Source organism: Verruconis gallopava (genome assembly GCF_000836295.1).
Source record: "Verruconis gallopava strain CBS 43764 unplaced genomic scaffold supercont1.15, whole genome shotgun sequence".
Classification (NCBI taxonomy): Eukaryota; Fungi; Ascomycota; class Dothideomycetes; order Venturiales; family Sympoventuriaceae; genus Verruconis; species Verruconis gallopava.
In genome coordinates, this window is record NW_015622151.1 from 1 (window position 1) to 17,721 (window position 17,721).

Genomic DNA, 17,721 nt, shown 5'->3' on the forward strand with positions numbered 1-17,721 from the left:
AGATGAACGCTTTTTTGAAGTTGCGAGTACTAACAAACTGCGACCATTTGCACTCAGACGCTTCGCTGAAGGGGTTTTAGGGTTTGGCGCGCTGTGATTGGTCCAGGAATTTAGAGGACTTGGCAGAAGTTCAAAATAGTTTAGCGTCAGCCACAAAAACGCCCCAGCGAAGCGTCTGAGCCTGCTGAGATAAGCGGTCAGATAGCGCAGACAAGGGATATGGTCTCAAGCGGCAGCAAGCTGCGCTCTCGGCAAGATAGGCGTGTTCCGAATCGTATAGGTTGACGTACTTGACAGTTGGGTGTTGCAAAGGGACCGAACTATCCTCTTGTTAACTCAAGTAGATATTTTGCACAAGAAAAGCTGTAGTAGTTTGACGAGAATGAATTGAGGTCGATTAAAAGTTGTAGATCCACATACTTTTGACGGTGATCACCATTATTACGCCCAAACATAGATAGGCTTAAGATGCGCTCCCCTCTTACCCGGTTCCGGACCCTGAAAATCGGTATTGATCAATGCGGCTCTCGAGGATCGCTTGAACTTTGTTCTTGCCTTAAGCCTCGAAATGCGCAATAATGGGTCGTACAAGTAACATCGAGCCTGATGAGACCCATCACACAGTTTCGGGAGAATAGTTTCCTGAAGTGGATAAAGTGTGCAAACGACGATACATTGATGAACCCATTCAATACTTCAACATCTCGATCAAGACTACAATCTTTCGTGTTGTTCCGCGGGTGTGCGTAAATTGCTCGTCCAATTTCGTGTTCATAACTCCTGAATGGGCTTGATTTTCCGAACTGACTGGAGACCGGCTGGTTAGACGTAATGAGCATCCTCTTTCTGTGAATGTGGACTTGGTCGTATCGTGTGGACTTTGCATCAAGGGCTAATTCTCTTCATCGGGACCGTCCGAAGGCAATGTGCTGTGCATTCCCTAGGCGCCATAATAGTGCGCAAATCTGGCGATGATGGCGTTGGTGAATGAATTTATGCCAGGCTCAACCAAAAACGCCTGCTCGCCTCATCACGCTCTTAAAATCCTCAAGACTGACGCCTTTCCGCCAGCCATCTTTGCCCTCGCCATTGGCCTCACAGAGCATGTCCTTAAGCACATCGTCGCTGACATCCTCCTTCAGTATCTTTGCTACACGTTTCAAATCGCGCAGGGTGATAGGGCCAGTATGATTATTCGTAAAGAGCGCGTATGCTTCGTGCACTTCAGCTTCTCTTTCTGCATGATGCTCGTCGTCATCTTGAGGATTATTGTAACGGACTAATGCAACATACGCAAGAAAGTGCTCATACGTCACATATTTCTCATCGCTCGGATCCAAAGTCTCTATAATCTCGGGAAGCTCGCTTGCTTTGACGTTGATGCCCAGTGCACTATGGTCTTTGTCAACGTTGGTTCGTTAAGCCTTGGGGAAAATATGTGAACGCACACTAAGCATCTTCGCACATCATCCGTCCTTAACACGCCTTCCTTTTCGTCTTCAAATCCCTCCACATTATCTAGTGCAAATAGCTCAAAAGCTTCCCGAACTTCATTTTCTTGCTCGTTCGTGATATTGTTCTCCTTCGCGCGACGCGAAAGCCTCGCCCTAGGAGCTGATTTGGTTGTGCTATTAGGCTTTCTTTTGGGTGCCTAAGAAGTGTCTATGTCAATACATGCAAAACAAGTATCGAATTTCACAGCTTGAGGTGACCTACCATGAAGCTTGTCTATATGTTTGCTCTTTGCAAGATGTCCAAGGCGTGCACGGATCGGAGGATGCCGATGCCGTTTCCGGCCCAGTAGAAAAACTTTCATCCCATTTTCACAATCTCCAATTCTACATCAAAATACACGAGCTGCGCCGCGCCAATTGCAAAGTTCATTCAATAGAAAATGCGTAAGTATTGCTATGCCACGGCTCTCTCGAGATCCATGTCTTGAAATCCTTCTAGAATGAGAATTTGGCTTCGATTGCCTTATCTACGTTTCACCTCGTGCGTGCTCCGACATTTCTTCACGTATTTCTCACTCATCATCACTGCTTCTAAAAATGCTAGAGCTTGCCGTCTTCTATGTCTCAGGATGAGCAAGTGTGGACAGAGAAGCAAGAAGGATGCACTGTCTTCAATCTCGACGGTTGAAGACCTCCTGTCCAGTTCCTAAGCTTTTGTGTGAAGTCTGAGGAGTGGAAACGGAGTACATTATTCATATCCTCACGTCTAGTAACTTAGATGAACAAAGAACTCATATCGCTTACATGTTTTTGGCCTCTTGGTGTCCTCTTAATAAGTCTTCGTGGTGCCGTTATCATGCCAACGCCGCGACGTTTAGGCCATCCAGCGCTCAGTTACTCCATTTTACTCTGAATTCATAACCTCTCATTTTTCCGGCTTTCGCACGTCCTCCAATAGATTTGTCATTGATCGCGGCTTTATTATTCAAGCTGAAGTGAGATTGAAGATTATTGCCAGAAATATAATTGCGCTAAGCTCTACACGACTAGACCTCTGCAGGAGGACATATTTTCTGACATCGGAGGAATGAGCAGCCGAGGACAGATTCAGGACAATTAGACATCTGCACATCTATGAGACAAAGTTTCGAAAGTCGGTGATGGATAGCATTTGGAAGCCCTATCTTAAGTCCTCTGACGAGGATTGGACGTCAATCAAAGATCCCGCAGAGCGTAAGCGGATTCAGAACCGCTTGTCTCAACGAGCAAGAAGTATATCAAATCCTAGCTAGGAAGGAATGTTTTATTGACATATGAACGAAGGGCAAACGGCAACGAAAAGGCTGAAGCCTGCCCGAAGAGGTCGACCTCCACTGTGCAGCAATGTGCAACGTTCTCCGTGCCAGGCAGCCGCAGCCTCCCAAGAAATAATTCAAACGAGTTCAGCGGACGAGTCGACGAGTTTTGCAGCTCCGTCTAACACTGATGCCACCTTTAACTGCACCTTGGAGCTGACGGAGGGCTCGGATCCACTTTCTGACACGAACTTCATCATCCTCCACAACATGAACTCAATGAACGCCTTTCGCCGGATAGCCATTCTCCTAGAAATCAAATGCAGCTATGAACCGGGATTTCATTTTCGGGCCCCAATAGAGAAATTACCGCCCAACCTCGCCTACACCATTCAACAACAACTGGTGCCTCATAAGACATATGTAGATTACATACCATGGCCTTCATTGCGAGACAATATCTTATCTTCCATCGCAGTCATCAACGAGGACGAACTTGTCAAAGATCTCTCTGAGATGAAAATTTGGGGTACAATGCCCTGGGATCCGATGAGCTGGGAAGTCACCGCTAAATTTGTGAAAAAGTGGTGGTTCTTGATTGACGAGTCGGTTCTGAGGTCGACAAACTTCTGGAGAGCACAGCGAGGTGAAGACCCACTAACAATGGCAGAAACAACGGAACGTTCAACGAGCTGTAGCAATATTTTCTGACCATCAGAACGATGACAGCTTCGGACGAATAATACACCGTACATGTCTGCAATTATGCGGAAGATCAATCAAAATTTATCAATATTTAATACGTACTGTCCCAGGTTCCTACAGCCTTCCATACTTGCCACTCGACGCAAGACAACCTGATTCATTCTATTCATCGATCCATCGGCCTCAAATGGGTGCAAAGTGGACTCAATTTTTCCCGCCCAAGCCTGCGCTGACCAAGGAGAACTTTCCATCGCAGGCAGGAAAGGTTTTGATCGTCACTGGCGGCAACACAGGCATCGGCTTTGAACTTGTGAAGATACTCTACTCAAAAGGTGGCACGGTTTATACTGCCGCTCGCTCTGTAGAAAGTATTTCCAATGCTATCACCTCAATTAAGAGCGAGTGTCAAACTTCAGAACCCAAAGGAAAGCTCAAAAGCTTGGTCGTCAATCTGTCCGATCTTAATTTAGTTTCTGTCGCTGCCGCCTCGTTTCTTGGCCAAGAAACACGTCTGGACGTCTTGTTCAACAATGCCGGCATAGCTCAAGTCCCTGCTGGTAGTCTCAGTGTCCAAAAATACGAAGCTCATATGGGTACAAACTGCCTAGGCCCTTTTTTCGCTCACAAAACTTTTATTGCCAATTATGATACAGACGGCACGAAATCTGCCCAAGGGATGGGTTCGAATTGTTTGGACGTCATCCAGCATAGTCGACATAGCTGGGCCTCCGGGTGGCGTATCGCTTGATGAACTGATACCAGGAAACTACAACGAGGACAAAGCCCATAATTACAGTGCATCAAAAGCCGGCAACCGGATGCTCGCATCTGAGTTCTCCAAACGTCATTGCGAGTCCGAAGGCATAATAAGCATCACGCAGAACCCTGGTAATCTGAAGACAAAAAGCTGGGATACAGTACCTTTACTTAAGTTCATCTTCGGGCCACTACTTCATGATGCAAGATTCGGCGCTTATACTGAAATATGGTGTGGAATGAGTGAGGAGGTCAAAGTCGAAGATGGTGGTAGATTTGCCATTCCGTGGGGCCGCTGGCATCCTGATCCGCGGAAAGATGTGTTAGAAAGCTTAAAAGGTAAGGACTAGGGCGGTACAGGAGTTGCGGCGGATATTTACGATTGGTGTGAGAGTGAAACGGCATCGTTCGCTAAGTGTTGACATCTATTGTCATCGGCATGGAAAAACCACATCCTAGATCTGGCAGATGAAAGACGTTGTATCATATATTCATACTTGGTATATTGTACAGCTAGAGGTTTGCCCTAGGAGTTTTTGACGTTACGATCTCATTTTGTGCATGTTCTCGGCCCTCAAAGCTTCATTTGGCCTCAACGTGAAGTTCATCGATAACTGCAACTTTGACGACCACGAGCTCGTCTTCACAACCATCATGAGCTCTCAGGAATATTCATCGCCAAGTACGGATATTGGCTCCTTCTCTTTGTTTTCAACTGCATTCAAAGTTCGCATCTGAAACGACGTGAGTTTCTGCGCTATTCTTCGTTTTGAACCTCATATATAACAATGCGTGCAACATACATTTCTGTTCGACCCCTTGCAAAGGTATTGCGTGACAGGCTGATCTTCTACTCGTTTTCTATTAGACCAATGCTTTACTCCAAGTGTGGTTAGTTACGCATTGGTGCAAGCTTACGCAGATCAGATAGCAACAGGTAGAAGAAGTACATCTACGGTCATCTCGCGAACTCATATGGCTGCGCTTGCCATTTGACTCAAAAACTTGATTCGAGACTACCACATACGACTGGAAGCCATTTATTCAGGTGCGTGTATATATTTAACTGGTTGAAGATTCAGAGAGTGAACGCCAATGCAACGGATGAATCTTCATCGAAACCGGCTTCCATGTGGTTGCACGTTTTACCGGTATTCGGGCCGCAGTTTTGGGAATTAACAATGAACTTCAAGCCCTGCTCCAACTCAGAGGTAGCCTTGCTTATCAATATAGGAATGAAGAGATCGCCATCTTGCCTGATTGATCTGAGAACATAAAGGGGCTCGCCTTCGCTGTAGAGTCCGGACTTTGCAGCGACTCGTAGTCGAAATCTGCTTATGGCTCTATTGTGTTTCTTAATTGTATGCCGAAGCAGTCTGAAGTAAAAGGAATCATTAATGACGTGGTTTCTAAGGCGTTCTGGGCGAAGATGGTCGACTGCAGAGAGCTGAGTCCAAATAAGACGGGCTCGAACCTCGAGCCTCAACGAATGCAACGTGATCATGTTGTCCCTTATCGTGCATTTAGCCTTCTTGCTGGTTGGACTGATATACAAAAGCTGGCTCATAGATGATAGGTCTGTTTCTAGGTTTTGGGAACTCAGTTACATCCCGGCATCGACGCGATTTACATGTCCGGTTTCGCCAGGAAGGAACCACCGATGATAGCTGACGACTGTAGCAGTGGCCGCTCGTCACATCACGCATGAATCTTTGAGTTTCGCGAGTCGAAATCCTGGGGAGCGAAGCATGAATGGATCTTCACCCCATAACTTTTACAGTGTACGTTCTACCGCAGGAGGAAGCGATCGTCTATTTGAAGATCATCCATGACCTCTGACACTGTAATAGCTCAGCCGGTCCTAACCTCCTTTGTAGCTGCGCACAGCAGTTGACAGTATGAACACCGGATTTTGCCTCGTTCGATCTTCGTTCCGTGAGTAAAATAAGCCAACAATTTTACGAGCGTATACATATGACGCCGTGCAAACATCCATATTCCGAAATCACGAGCGGAGCTTCTAGATGCATCGAGGACATAGACTTCACACTGACATCACAGTCGTGATTGTAATCAGCATTGCGCACCAAGGGGGAGGGCTTGAAGCGATTACACAGGTTCCAGAAGAATGACGCGTAATTTCCTATCGATAAGCGGAGAAACGAGAGGAACCTCCATTTCTGAGTCCAGATGACTGGCTGCTTTGTCACTCAACACCAGTAAGCGGGATATACAAGCAAATGAGATTAGAGAGAGTATTCTCGCTTGGCTTGGGGAAAAGAAACCATCTGTCACATGTTCTGTTTAGGTCGTTCTTGACTTTAATTATCGCTTGCTGTGGCTAACATCCCCAACAATGTCAACAACCTGAACGACCCGCAAAACAGCAGGCCTGGCATCGGGCAAGGCGACGCGCAAGCTTTTTGAGAATAGCGGATACTCGCCTAGTCGAGAAGATCCTATCGGCTGCTTGAGACTGGCCTTGCCATCATAGTGGAGACGAACGACGAAGCACAAGCTTCATGCCATTGCCACAGTTCCATACCACGAACGGAAGCACCTTATCATCGGCATCCACCCACGTGCTTGGTGCCGACATTATAGATATTATCGGACCGCCATCCAAAACCGCACGCTCCTGCTTTGGTCAGCCCTGATGTGGATCCGGCTTAGATACCGATGAAGTTGGCGATACTGCATTGGGACAACCCTAATGACAAAAATTGGGACCTGAAAACTTCTTTCCTCGCCATCCGCTTTACCTGGTCGCTGTTGAGCATTAGCGCGGCAAAAAATAGACCCAAAAATTCTACGAACCATGCATGAGATTCCTGGTCTGAATCTTTTGTCAAGTCTTGAAACACGTTACAAATTTGGCTCTCTCAGGAGAACGTCCGCACGTGCTTCGCTCGGATTTACGCTCTTATCTCGGGGTAGTTCGAAATTTCTAGGACAGATGGAATTCCGATCTGCACATTTACGCTACAGCGGAACCGTGAGCAACGAATGTCTGTGGCGATGCTCGTTGCTGTGCATTTTAGTTTCTCTCTTATCCCTTTCTTGACCCCACCTTCCATTCGCTCTTCTACTGTATCTGGTGCAGATCACGTATCTGTAGACCTCGCGTTACGCTTCATCGTCCTACTCCTCATTCTGTTGCTGTGGGACCTACCTTTAGTCTTTCGTCATATTGCTTCGTGCTCTTGGTCACAAAGCATATCTCCAGCGAACGGCGGGTCGTCCGGAAGACTTGAGATCTAGCATTCACTAGCTTACTACTATAGCCTTCTAGATTTCTCTAGTCCGCGTCAGTAGGCGCCGCCATAATGGCTTCAAGCCAGGATAATATCAACAGCCCGAACGATGAAAACAGATCTCCTTTTGAGCTGCCAAACGAGGCCACATCTTCTGGTCAACGCTCACCAGCTACAATGGTTGCTGAAGGGAAGAGGAAACGAGTTGGCTTCACCTCTGACACCAGCCCAGCATCGCCTGTAACCGAGACAACACAACGTTATGGAGGCGATACTCCGGAGAGCCCTGCAGAGGGGTTCACAGACGCTGGTATACTCCAGGTAAGGACCACCTTTGCCTTACAAAAGCAAATAGAGAAAATCAATCTCTATCATATGCATCAATAGCTAAATCTGCACGGTCATAATAGTGTTATTAACAATATTTGCAGGGAGACATACCGGAAACTGTGATTGCACATGACATTCCAGACATCACTGAAGACGCTAGGCGAGATATTTATCAAGCTTTGGGCAAAGCACGAGAATACACACCAAAACCACAGCCGAAGAAACCTGCACTTAGGAAGTCCTTCCAACCTCCCGAATTCGAACTCAGAAGTCTTTCAGACTTGGGTCTAGACTCTGAGGATGCAGCACGCCATCTTTCCAGTAAAGATGCACACGTTAGAGCCTCAAAGCTCGCTGCTAAAGTCGAGTCTTACCATGCGTCAGCTGCCCCTTCACGTTCTGGCTCCGTTGACCTAGATATCACTGACATGGAGACGAACGACGACTCAACTGATCATGAAGGACATATTAAACGAAGGGGAAGCGAAGACTCGGATGATGCATTCCTTTACCAGAACCCACCTCAACGACTGAGAAGCGGTTCTTTGGCACAAGCTCATGACGAAGCTTCACGACTAGTTCGGTCTTATACTCAGCGTTATTTGCCTTCGCACTACGAAAATGATGAATCTCCCCTGCAATCTGGCCAGATCACTCCCATCGTTGAACAGCGGGAGGCCGAGTATTACATACCAAAGCCATCCAAATATCGGGGTGGCGTTCTGACATCGCTTCTCAAATTGGCGAACGGAGGTCATCAAAGAGATTCTTCAGTGTCTTCGAGTTCTTATGGGCGACATGACAATGGCCCTTCACGCGGCTTTGAGGACTTCTCTCCCACAGGCACCACGCCTGTGCATACACCTGGCCAATCTCCTCCAGGTTCCGGGACCACGACGCCCACACATGGAAAGCATCGCAAGTTCATACCGCATTGGACCCATAGCAGGCATGGAAGTGAATCGCCCAACACCCTTGGGGCTTTGCTGGGCTCATCGCTCAATGTTGCTTACCCGTCAAAGGAAGTTGGTGAACAAACAGTAAAACAATACAAACAGCGACCAGGAATTGGCAAGCGTACGCGAAGTAGCGAAGGAATTCTCCATGCATGGAAGAAAATCCATTCCAATCAGAGAGACCATGAGATCAAAATCACAAAACATATCGCGCAAACCATTGCCCGACAAAAATATATCGTTAAGCTTTGTAGGGCATTGATGGATTATGGTGCACCGACGCATCGTTTGGAGGAGTATCTGAAGATGAGTTCGAGAGTGTTGGAGATCGATGCTCAATTTCTGTATATTCCAGGTTGCATGCTCATTTCCTTCGACGATCCTACCACACACACCACGGAAGTGAAGCTTGTAAGAACTCCACAAGGAGTGAACTTGGGAAAGCTACGAGACACACATCAAATCTACAAGGAAGTTGTACACGACCAAATCGACGTAAACGACGCCATGACGCGATTGGAACGCGTAATGGCTCGACCGAACAAGTTCCCAGATTGGTTTCGTATCTTGGTGTACGGTTTTGCTGCAGCATCAGTGGGGCCCTTTGCCTTTGAGGCACGACCCATCGATCTCCCTATAGCGTTTGGACTTGGCTGCATCCTTGGAACTCTGCAACTCAAAGTGGCACCCAGGTCTGACCTCTATGCAAATGTTTTCGAAATCGTTGCCGCGGCCATAACATCTTTCCTCGCACGGGCTTTTGGGTCTATATCGAGACCTGACGGTAGTCGGTATTTTTGCTTCTCTGCACTAGCACAGTCTTCGATTGCTTTGATTCTGCCTGGCTATACTGTACTATGCGCTTCGCTCGAGCTCCAATCCCGATCTATAGTTGCCGGCTCTGTTAGGATGGTGTACGCAATCATTTATTCTCTCTTCCTCGGCTACAGCATTACGATTGGCACAGTCATATATGGTTACCTTGATCACAACGCTACCTCTGCAACCAAATGCTCTGCTCACATGAACGAATCTTGGTACTTCTTCTTTGTTCCCATCTTCACATTATGTCTCATCATCGTCAACCAAGCGAAATGGAAGCAGGCCCCGGTCATGCTTGTCATATCGATGACTGGTTATGTTGTTAACTTTTACTCTGCACGCCTTTTCCGTGGAAATGCGCAGGTAACACAGACTCTTGGGGCTCTCACAATTGGCGTTATGGCCAACGTATACGGGAGAATATCACCTACGTGCGAAAACTTCTTCGGTCGTTTATGGATGGAGAAGATCTATCCAGTTATTGCCACAAAACAACAAAAGCTGAAGGACCAAACGAACGATGCGTTGCGCAAGCTCTCAAGTGCTGAGACAGGTGAAATGTCATCTGCTGAGAGAGAAAAACTTTCAGAAAAAGGTCTTTGGCGCGAACGGAAGGGCTACGGAATGGCTGCTGCGGCTATGCTGCCGGCAATTTTTGTGCAAGTGCCTTCTGGTCTAGCTGTGTCTGGCTCTCTTGTTTCGGGTGTTACGTCTGCGGACCAAATCGTAGGCAACATGACGGGTTCAACAACGGTCTCAAGTGGAAGTGACTCTGTCTCAGATACAAACGGAGCTGCTTTTACCGTTAGTTTGAGCGTGATTCAAATTGCGATTGGTATTACGGTTGGATTGTTTATTAGCGCGGTGGTGGTATATCCATTCGGAAAGAGGAGAAGCGGTCTATTTAGCTTCTAATCCGCTACCAGGTTGAGATCGTATGTAGATCGGCAGGATTTGCTTTGAGTTTTGTGGAGAAAGTATTAGATTAGATACCCTAGACTTTTTATCTACCAAAGAGAAAATAGAATAGCCACCTAATAAATGTACTTGAGTTTGATTAGCACTGAAATATTAGCATTGCCGAGCACTGCTCAGGTTTTACTCATGTCATTGTGTTTATGCGAGAACCATCCACGCCTAATTGTTGCCTAGGGCCTTCAAGCTATAAAAATTATTATTGCTAATAAGAAGAATTGGATCCTTCCATCGTTGAACTGGCAACTGGTCCGGTATCATGGAATCATATCAATTATCATTCGTAATTCTTGATTTGAGTATGCTATTTATTTTATTTTCCCTGTTCAGCAAGTATTACAAGTTGGAGGACTCTAGCTAAGCACAAACCTTATCCAACAAATACATCATAAGTAATCTCTTCCATCATACAAATCTTTATAGGCATGTATGTAATACTCCATAATGAATATTAAATATATGTACGCTAGCGAAAAAAAGAAGAGTCAAAGAAGAGCACTCGTGCCTAGAACTTGATATTTTTTTGACTCTAAACACAGACTCATCCAAGGCACAAACCAAACAGAACCTGAAGTTTGGGGTGGAAGAGAGTATTTCATTGATTAAAATTCAAATCACTGTGTTTACGTGTTTATGACTCGATGGAGCACGATCCACTCATGTATTAAAAGGAGATGCAATAGGCCCTCACTCTTGATCCTGCGTGATTGTTGTCCAGTTTCGTGATCGACATGATCTTGACTGCAGCCTTGTATATTGTCACATAAACGTAAGCTGTTCCTCACCCAGGGCTTATTCGATAGCAAAGAATGAACCGTTTCAGAAATAGCAACTTAAAGGTCGTGAATCATCATGACTACTGCGATGTAATATATAGGACTACATGATTTTGGCTATGGGTCAAACACTGTAACCATATGCTGAAGATGACTGTATTTGCCCATTTTATCTATCAAAACTGTTTCACGGGTCTTATCTATTTCTCTAATCTACACGCAATATATAAGCCATTTAGTGCCCCGTCAAGGACTTCAACCGTTAATCAACATAGCCGAGCTAAATATTTGAACAGCCATGGGTCCAAAAGCGAAGGGGAAGAGTAAGCAAATTGCCAGCGATTCAATCAGGAGCAGCAGGATCATTTCAAGTAGCAACAATGCAGTGGTTCCATACTTGGGGGCGAGAGACCTGATCGGCCGCCAAGCATATGGAGTGGATTCCTATGCGTTTGATATTGGGCATGGCCTGGATTTCCAGGACTATGGTACTCTACTTCGCCATGCCGTTGCGCGTACGTTTATATCAGTCTTTACAAAGGTGGCTGCTTACTTTATGGGTAGAAGGAGACGTGGCTGTAGATAACCAAGCTTACTTGTATGACTACCAGAACAATCTGCAGCAAGAGCTGGCAATCCACGAACAAGCTGTTGGAGCGCAAGAAATGGCTCACCATACTCAATCGCTAGCTGCTGAAGCTCAAGGCGCCTTCCATGAAGGACGCACTAGGAATAATGCGCGACAGGCGTTACTTTTTGAACAGTATAAAAATAAGTTCATTCAAGAACAACTGGAAAGCCATAATAGAGCGAAGAACATTTGGGCATCTGGGCGAGAGCAGAGGGAGGCCGAACGCGAGCTTGCTGAAGAGCGTCAGAAAGAGGCCCAGGAGCGACAGAGAATTATCGATGAAGGGCGTCATGTGGCACAGCAAGCAAGAGCTCAAAAAGCCATTTCGAAGGCCCGTGAAGAGCGAAAGGCAATCAAAGAGCGAAGAAAAGAGTGTAAGTCGAGCCTCTTCTGTATTTGGAGTTGGATTTCGATCATACCGTCGCTGCTAACCAAAGGCAGTCTCCGCAATTGCAGATCAGGTGAAGAAGGAAGGGGCCACGCTGGCCCTCGAAAATGCCATCAAGGAGACGATGAAGGCGAAAAAGGCCGCAAAGAAGACACGGAACCATCAAACGCTGAAAATTGCTGACTCAAGTGACCTTGTCAGTTCGTTTATGAGCGGCAGCAACCCGGAGGCGACCCTGCCTACTTCGCATGCTCACGATATGCCCATACATCAGGGCACGTTACCCCCGAACCTGACTCCAGCGATCGTACAGCTTCCGACACGGCGCCTTACAAATGTTGGTCAAACTCAATCACAGCAGATGCCTAGGAATCAACCCGCAACTCAGCGCATGCTGCCCGCTCCTGATCCTCAAACACCTGCGTATCCATGGCTCGTTGACCAGATGGGAGCGATGAACCTCGGCCCTGGGGCTAGCGTTCCCACGCATGTTTTCACGGGTGCTCCGCAGATGCAGCAATCAATACCAGGAATGTCGGATGAAGGATCTGACGAGGATGAAGAGGAAGAGTAGCGAGGCTAGCGGGTGGCGAGCGATATGAGAGAACAATGCCATGCTGCCGAACTGCAAGGCTTTCTTGCAAAACGGGTTATATAAGAATAGTTAAAGGCCGGCCATATGCATATGTTCATTGCTATACTCTAATCATCAGAGTTACCAGGAATAATTATGGGACATCATAAGGTAGCCAGGAGACAGCAATACAAATCACTTTTTTTTTGAGAATTGGATTTTTCACAAGGCAAACGCTCCAGTTCGCAAAGCTCGTTTCACAAAATTGAAATCCCTAGCTTTTCTTACAGGAATCTAAATATTAAATGGACGTCTTGAAAGATTTAATCGAATGAAGACTGAGAAAACAGTCCCCAATCTTCCGGGATTCTCTGTCAAGTGTAACACTTGTGAGGATCCAAATCGCAAGCTCTGCGATACTCTGCAAGTGAATCCGTCCGTTGAATGAGATCTGCCTGGATGAAACGGCGGATCAGCGACGGATAGATTGGTTGCTTGTGCCCGCGCCCCGGGCCGTGAGTGATTCATAGGGATGTTGTTGGCCAAGTTATTGGTGGCGAGCACGGCCTCCGACATCCGTGACGACCCGATCCGGATTAGTCAGATGGCTCGTGCGCGCTCGACACTTTTCTGCCTTCCTGCCCGCTCGCCGCCTCAGTCCACAAAATTTCAACCTCACAAGGCATCATCATCGCAAAGGCATCAAGGCGTTGGTTATCCATCACGAAAAGTAAGGTAAGTCATCTATCTCATCATGCAGAAACTCGACGACACGTCTTTTGACGCGTTGTTTCCTGACTGTGTCACCGTGACCACTGCTCCTGGCGTTTGCCCGTCATCATGCCACGCTTGCGCACGATGGGACGCGTCCAGGAAAGGACTGGAGGCGTTTCCGCAGCCCGTTGTCTACGCTTGACGTCTTTCGAAAGAAATATATCGGCTGACTGACTCTCGTTTACAGAAACCACAGGGAATCCAGAAGTCGGACACCGGGCTCGGGTGTCTATCCGTGAAAAGGCGTTTCTCGCCACACCTCCTACGCGTGGCGCGCCAACCCAAGGCATCAGATCCACTAAGCAATTCGCGTACAGGCATCAAGTCTGGTCATACAGGCTTCATCACTCTAACTCACTGCGAACGTTCTTGAGTCACGCGCTGTACGATCGTCAGCTAAGCCACACCTGATTCGACCCATTAATACAACAGGAGTGGTGTCTGCCTGCCGTCGCCGCCTCAGGACGTCGACGATTTCTCCAGCCTATTTGCAACTCATACGGGAACTTCATCACCGGAGACGCAGTATCAAGTAATTTTTTGATCTGTCGTCTTGCAGAAAGCCATTTGGATCCTGCCGTGATCATAGTGCATAATTCGTTGCCGTGACCTCTGAACAGCCAAACAGGGCATTTTTCACTTACACAACCGTCAAGCTGTCTTCCTACTCAAACTTCAACATGAGCGACGAGGTCTCTCAGCTCGAGCGCCAACCTGATTCGCTCAGGTCTGCTGTAGATCCTCAGCTCGAAGCGCATCATCATCATCATGAGCATCTGCAGTCAGATGCCTATCCTGATATAACTCAGCATCAGATGGAACAAATCGCGCAACATTCTTTGGAGGAAGGTCCGCATCATTCCGCACTTGACGAACTATCCGCTGCTGAGCACCAGGAGCCATTCTCGCCCAGGCGCGGTTTTACACACAAACGACTTGAGGAACCACCTCGAAATAACCAGGGCAAGTTCTTATGCAAATTCCAATCTACATGCTCTAACTTGACATTTGATCGACGATGTGAATGGAGGTAAGCCTGCTATACAACAGTATTTTGAAAACACATGCTGATTTGCTCAGTAAACATATGGATAAACATGATCGTCCATACAAATGTGCCGAGCCAGGCTGTGAGAAGCTTCAGGGTTTCACATATTCTGGTGGTCTCCTTCGACACCAACGTGAAGTTCACAAGATGCATGGCGGCACTCGCAAACCGCTCTACTGTCCTGAACCAAACTGCAAGCGTAACTCCGGCTCAGGCTTCACTCGAAAGGAGAATTTGCATGAACACATTCGCCGTGTGCATAGACGGACAGATGGCGCAGAGATTGCTGCTGCGGCTCAAAATGGACTTGATCAGCTTGAAGCCGCCGCAGCCGCTGCCCAAGCCGCTGAGGAGGACAGCTTGACAGACGGGGAACGTGCGGCGAAGCGCAAGCGCCTGGCGGACAGTCTAAGCGGTGTCGATTATGAGTTCACACTTGAAAGTGAATCCGTCAAACGCTTGCGCGATGAAAACAATGACCTCAAGATCCGCATGAAGCAGATGGAGGAGAATATGGAGCAGCAGCGTGCACTTCTACAAGACTTACTCTCGCGGCAACAGGCGCAAGCGCCTACCGCCTCTATGATAGTTCCTACCGTCTGAAGACATGAGATCGCCAAGCCAAATCCATCTGGCTCATGTTGAGCGCGGTCTATACATCTTCCAAATTGGGACGAGCAAAATCACGAACAATAAAATACGCACAAGCGCATAGATCGGACTGTTGTGTCTCAACGAATACATTGACGGAACGGGAGGGCACTTGTTCAGCAATTTTCATTCTTAGCGGCAGGTTGTGGTGTTTGGCGGCGTGGAATACCCGGTGATCGCTTTACCGCGAGTTGTGACTTTTCAACAGAATGCCTTATTCTACTTGATCGTTACCCAGCTCAGATCAGAGAAGTGTATTATATGAATTGTGTCTCATGCATTGCGTGCCAAGATATACCAGTGTGTCATGATCCCGATCTTGGGCTGCTTTTCACTTAACTTGCTTTTAACATCTTAGTACCGAGTCATTGTACCATCTTCCCATATGAAATTGCGATATGTTAATGCACTTACACTCGGCCTGGAAAGTATACAGTGGCGTTCAGGTGCACTGTGGAGATGGAATCAAGTTCTTCATGTGACATCGTATTCTTGGCCCATTTCCAAGTATTTCAGTGCCAGCGCCTTGGTCCGACTATGACTCATCAATTTCGTCTTACGCGAATCGTGATTTGCTCCTTGTCTGAACTTGAGCCTGCATTGGACGAGGAAACAATCGATCCTCTGTGAGTCTAAAGGTTGCAGTCCATTTTCGCGATATGACTGACCGTCAACACACATTGGTGGACAAATGGCTGCCTTGACGAAAATAGGTAGTAGCGTTATTATACACAGGCAGCATGCGCATGGTTTCTATTTCTGGCTCTGTGAGATAACCACAAGGCTACAGACGAGGCTGTATGGTAGAACAGCCGTTTCTGGCAGAGAGCCGATCTCGGGGACCGGAAAGCTGTAGCTCTATGGATTGAAAAAAGCAACATTGTTCGTCTTAACAAGCGAATCATCGTGTTAAATCCGGCTCTGCAAAGGACAAGTGAAGTAAAAAGTCACAGTTTCAAAGAAATGACTTCCAAATTTCTTGATCTGATAGATCAGGTCGATAAGTGCGACTCGACATGCCACATTGTTCGCTTGGACAAAGTAATTGACCGGGCTCTAGTGTCGCGTACGACTATGACTATGCAGATTTCTATCGTCTACTATTGCCGAATGATACTCGGACGCATGGTTTCATGACACAAGAGACCGTGCAAAAGATGCCATGGACTAAGGACTTCAAAATCGATCATGAGGCGCGTTTCGTCCGACTGAATTTGCCACCATCAGCAGGACCGGCAGCCGTTAATAAGGCGTTTCAAGAAGTAATCGATGCCGCAGTTGAAGGTGATAAATTTGAAGTCTTGCATGGTGATCATAGCGAACCATACATCGTGCAAGGCGTGGATTACCCACTGCACATTGAACGCTTCACAGCTCCGTTATTTGGAATTGCCACAAGAGGCGCGCACATGACTGCGTATACTCGCACAGCGTCAGGGGAGATCAAGATCTGGGTCGCCCGTCGTAGCCCGCATTTGTTTACGTATCCAGGAAAGCTGGATACCACTGTCGCTGGTGGGGTTAAAGCACATCACACGCCTTTCCAGTGCATCGTTGAGGAGTCCGAGGAAGAGGCCGCGCTTGAGAGAGACTTGGTTTCGAAGACCGTCCGGCATGTAGGTGTCATAACGTATATGACGAAAAGCAAACGAAGTGGAGCCGTGCACCCCGACGTGCTTTTTCTCTTTGACATCGAGCTGCCCGAAAGCGTGGTTCCCCGCCCCAACGACGGCGAGGTGTCAGAATTCAAGCTGCTCACGGTCGATGAGATTAAAGAAGCCATGTTCGCCGGCGAGTTCAAGGCGAATTGCAACTTGGTCATGATCGACTTCTTCATCAGACATGGGATCCTCACCCCCGAGAATGAACAAGACTACGTACAACTTCAGACTCGACTACATCGCAAGATTCCTATACCTACATCACCTCGAGAAAAATGAAGGCTGTATGGGACGGCAAGGGCAATGAAATAATCAGAAGCCAGTGCGATTCATTTTGTGGCAAAAGTTCATAGACTTAGATCATGAAGAAGTAGACAGGGTGAAGTATCAGCGCGTGACGTTACCACCTAAACAGAATATTGAAACTATATCTTGAAATTATTATCTAGTCTCCTACTCTGCTCGACCAAGAAATAAACACATATCTCGTGAAATAATATTTAAGTACTTTTGACGAAATTGGTTTTCATTATTTTGTTCGGCTGTTGCAGCTTCCCGCTGCTCGGTACGCTCTGATGAGCTACTGTAGTCTTTCCGGGTGGGGTAACCAAGGTTGGTTGTTCCTGACATCCGACAAAAGCACGAAATATCGCAAGCCTCTAGATCGAACA

The 17,721-nt window shown here is 47.1% G+C and overlaps 7 protein-coding genes across 9 annotated transcripts; 6 read left to right on the top strand and 1 right to left on the bottom strand.

The window, feature by feature from the left end:
- Positions 1–63: 63 nt before the first annotated feature.
- Positions 64–1,747, bottom strand: PV09_04971. Of its 2 annotated transcripts, XM_016358415.1 has the most exons (4): positions 1,717–1,747; positions 1,449–1,651; positions 421–1,392; positions 64–320 (listed from the first exon to the last, which is right to left on the bottom strand). In XM_016358415.1, exons 1-3 carry the CDS (start codon positions 1,717–1,719, stop codon positions 1,005–1,007), a joined length of 594 nt encoding a protein of 197 aa, XP_016213516.1. In that variant the 5' UTR covers positions 1,720–1,747; the 3' UTR covers positions 64–320; positions 421–1,004. The 2 variants fall into 2 exon arrangements, with proteins under 2 accessions (XP_016213516.1, XP_016213517.1); XM_016358416.1 differs by lacking the exon at positions 64–320 and having other exon boundaries at positions 392–1,392.
- Positions 1,748–2,614: 867 nt separating this feature from the next.
- PV09_04972 (uncharacterized protein) lies at positions 2,615–3,460 on the top strand (the record flags this gene model as incomplete). The annotated part of the gene is made up of 2 exons (XM_016358417.1): positions 2,615–2,726; positions 2,778–3,460. 2 exons carry the CDS (start codon positions 2,615–2,617, stop codon positions 3,458–3,460), a joined length of 795 nt encoding a protein of 264 aa, XP_016213518.1.
- Positions 3,461–3,641: 181 nt separating this feature from the next.
- PV09_04973 (uncharacterized protein) lies at positions 3,642–4,560 on the top strand (the record flags this gene model as incomplete). Its single annotated transcript, XM_016358418.1, has 2 exons — positions 3,642–4,022; positions 4,108–4,560. 2 exons carry the CDS (start codon positions 3,642–3,644, stop codon positions 4,558–4,560), a joined length of 834 nt encoding a protein of 277 aa, XP_016213519.1.
- A 2,609-nt stretch (positions 4,561–7,169) lies between these two features.
- On the top strand, positions 7,170–10,635 carry PV09_04974 (uncharacterized protein). Its single transcript, XM_016358419.1, has 2 exons — positions 7,170–7,785; positions 7,896–10,635. The coding sequence occupies exons 1-2, from the start codon at positions 7,537–7,539 to the stop codon at positions 10,485–10,487; spliced, it is 2,841 nt and encodes a 946-aa protein (XP_016213520.1). The 5' UTR covers positions 7,170–7,536; the 3' UTR covers positions 10,488–10,635.
- Positions 10,636–11,621: 986 nt separating this feature from the next.
- Positions 11,622–12,955, top strand: PV09_04975 (uncharacterized protein; the record flags this gene model as incomplete). Its single annotated transcript, XM_016358420.1, has 3 exons — positions 11,622–11,838; positions 11,888–12,328; positions 12,396–12,955. The coding sequence occupies 3 exons, from the start codon at positions 11,622–11,624 to the stop codon at positions 12,914–12,916; spliced, it is 1,179 nt and encodes a 392-aa protein (XP_016213521.1). The 3' UTR covers positions 12,917–12,955.
- A 634-nt stretch (positions 12,956–13,589) lies between these two features.
- PV09_04976 lies at positions 13,590–15,810 on the top strand. 2 transcript variants are annotated; one of them, XM_016358422.1, is made up of 3 exons: positions 13,590–13,651; positions 13,878–14,720; positions 14,771–15,810. In XM_016358422.1, the coding sequence occupies exons 2-3, from the start codon at positions 14,371–14,373 to the stop codon at positions 15,339–15,341; spliced, it is 921 nt and encodes a 306-aa protein (XP_016213523.1). In that variant the 5' UTR covers positions 13,590–13,651; positions 13,878–14,370; the 3' UTR covers positions 15,342–15,810. The 2 variants fall into 2 exon arrangements, with proteins under 2 accessions (XP_016213523.1, XP_016213522.1); XM_016358421.1 differs by having other exon boundaries at positions 13,590–14,720.
- Positions 15,811–16,284: 474 nt separating this feature from the next.
- On the top strand, positions 16,285–17,529 carry PV09_04977 (uncharacterized protein). Its single transcript, XM_016358423.1, has 2 exons — positions 16,285–16,393; positions 16,450–17,529. Exons 1-2 carry the CDS (start codon positions 16,353–16,355, stop codon positions 17,327–17,329), a joined length of 921 nt encoding a protein of 306 aa, XP_016213524.1. The 5' UTR covers positions 16,285–16,352; the 3' UTR covers positions 17,330–17,529.
- Positions 17,530–17,721: the final 192 nt, after the last annotated feature.

What these genes read in the sequence shown, in the direction of transcription:
- PV09_04974 (XM_016358419.1), top strand. Translation starts at nt 7,537, where the DNA reads ATGGCTTCAAGCCAGGATAATATCAACAGCCCGAACGATGAAAACAGA. An exon ending in CAGACGCTGGTATACTCCAG is followed by an intron (nt 7,786 to 7,895) that starts GTAAGGACCACC and finishes CAATATTTGCAG; the next exon opens with GGAGACATACCGGAAACTGT.
- PV09_04977 (XM_016358423.1), top strand. Translation starts at nt 16,353, where the DNA reads ATGACTTCCAAATTTCTTGATCTGATAGATCAGGTCGATAA. An exon ending in CTGATAGATCAGGTCGATAA is followed by an intron (nt 16,394 to 16,449) that starts GTGCGACTCGAC and finishes ACCGGGCTCTAG; the next exon opens with TGTCGCGTACGACTATGACT.
- PV09_04976 (XM_016358421.1), top strand. Translation starts at nt 14,371, where the DNA reads ATGAGCGACGAGGTCTCTCAGCTCGAGCGCCAACCTGATTCGCTCAGG. An exon ending in GATCGACGATGTGAATGGAG is followed by an intron (nt 14,721 to 14,770) that starts GTAAGCCTGCTA and finishes TGATTTGCTCAG; the next exon opens with TAAACATATGGATAAACATG.
- PV09_04971 (XM_016358415.1), bottom strand. An exon ending in GATGTGCGAAGATGCTTAGT is followed by an intron (nt 1,393 to 1,448) that starts GTGCGTTCACAT and finishes CAAAGACCATAG; the next exon opens with TGCACTGGGCATCAACGTCA.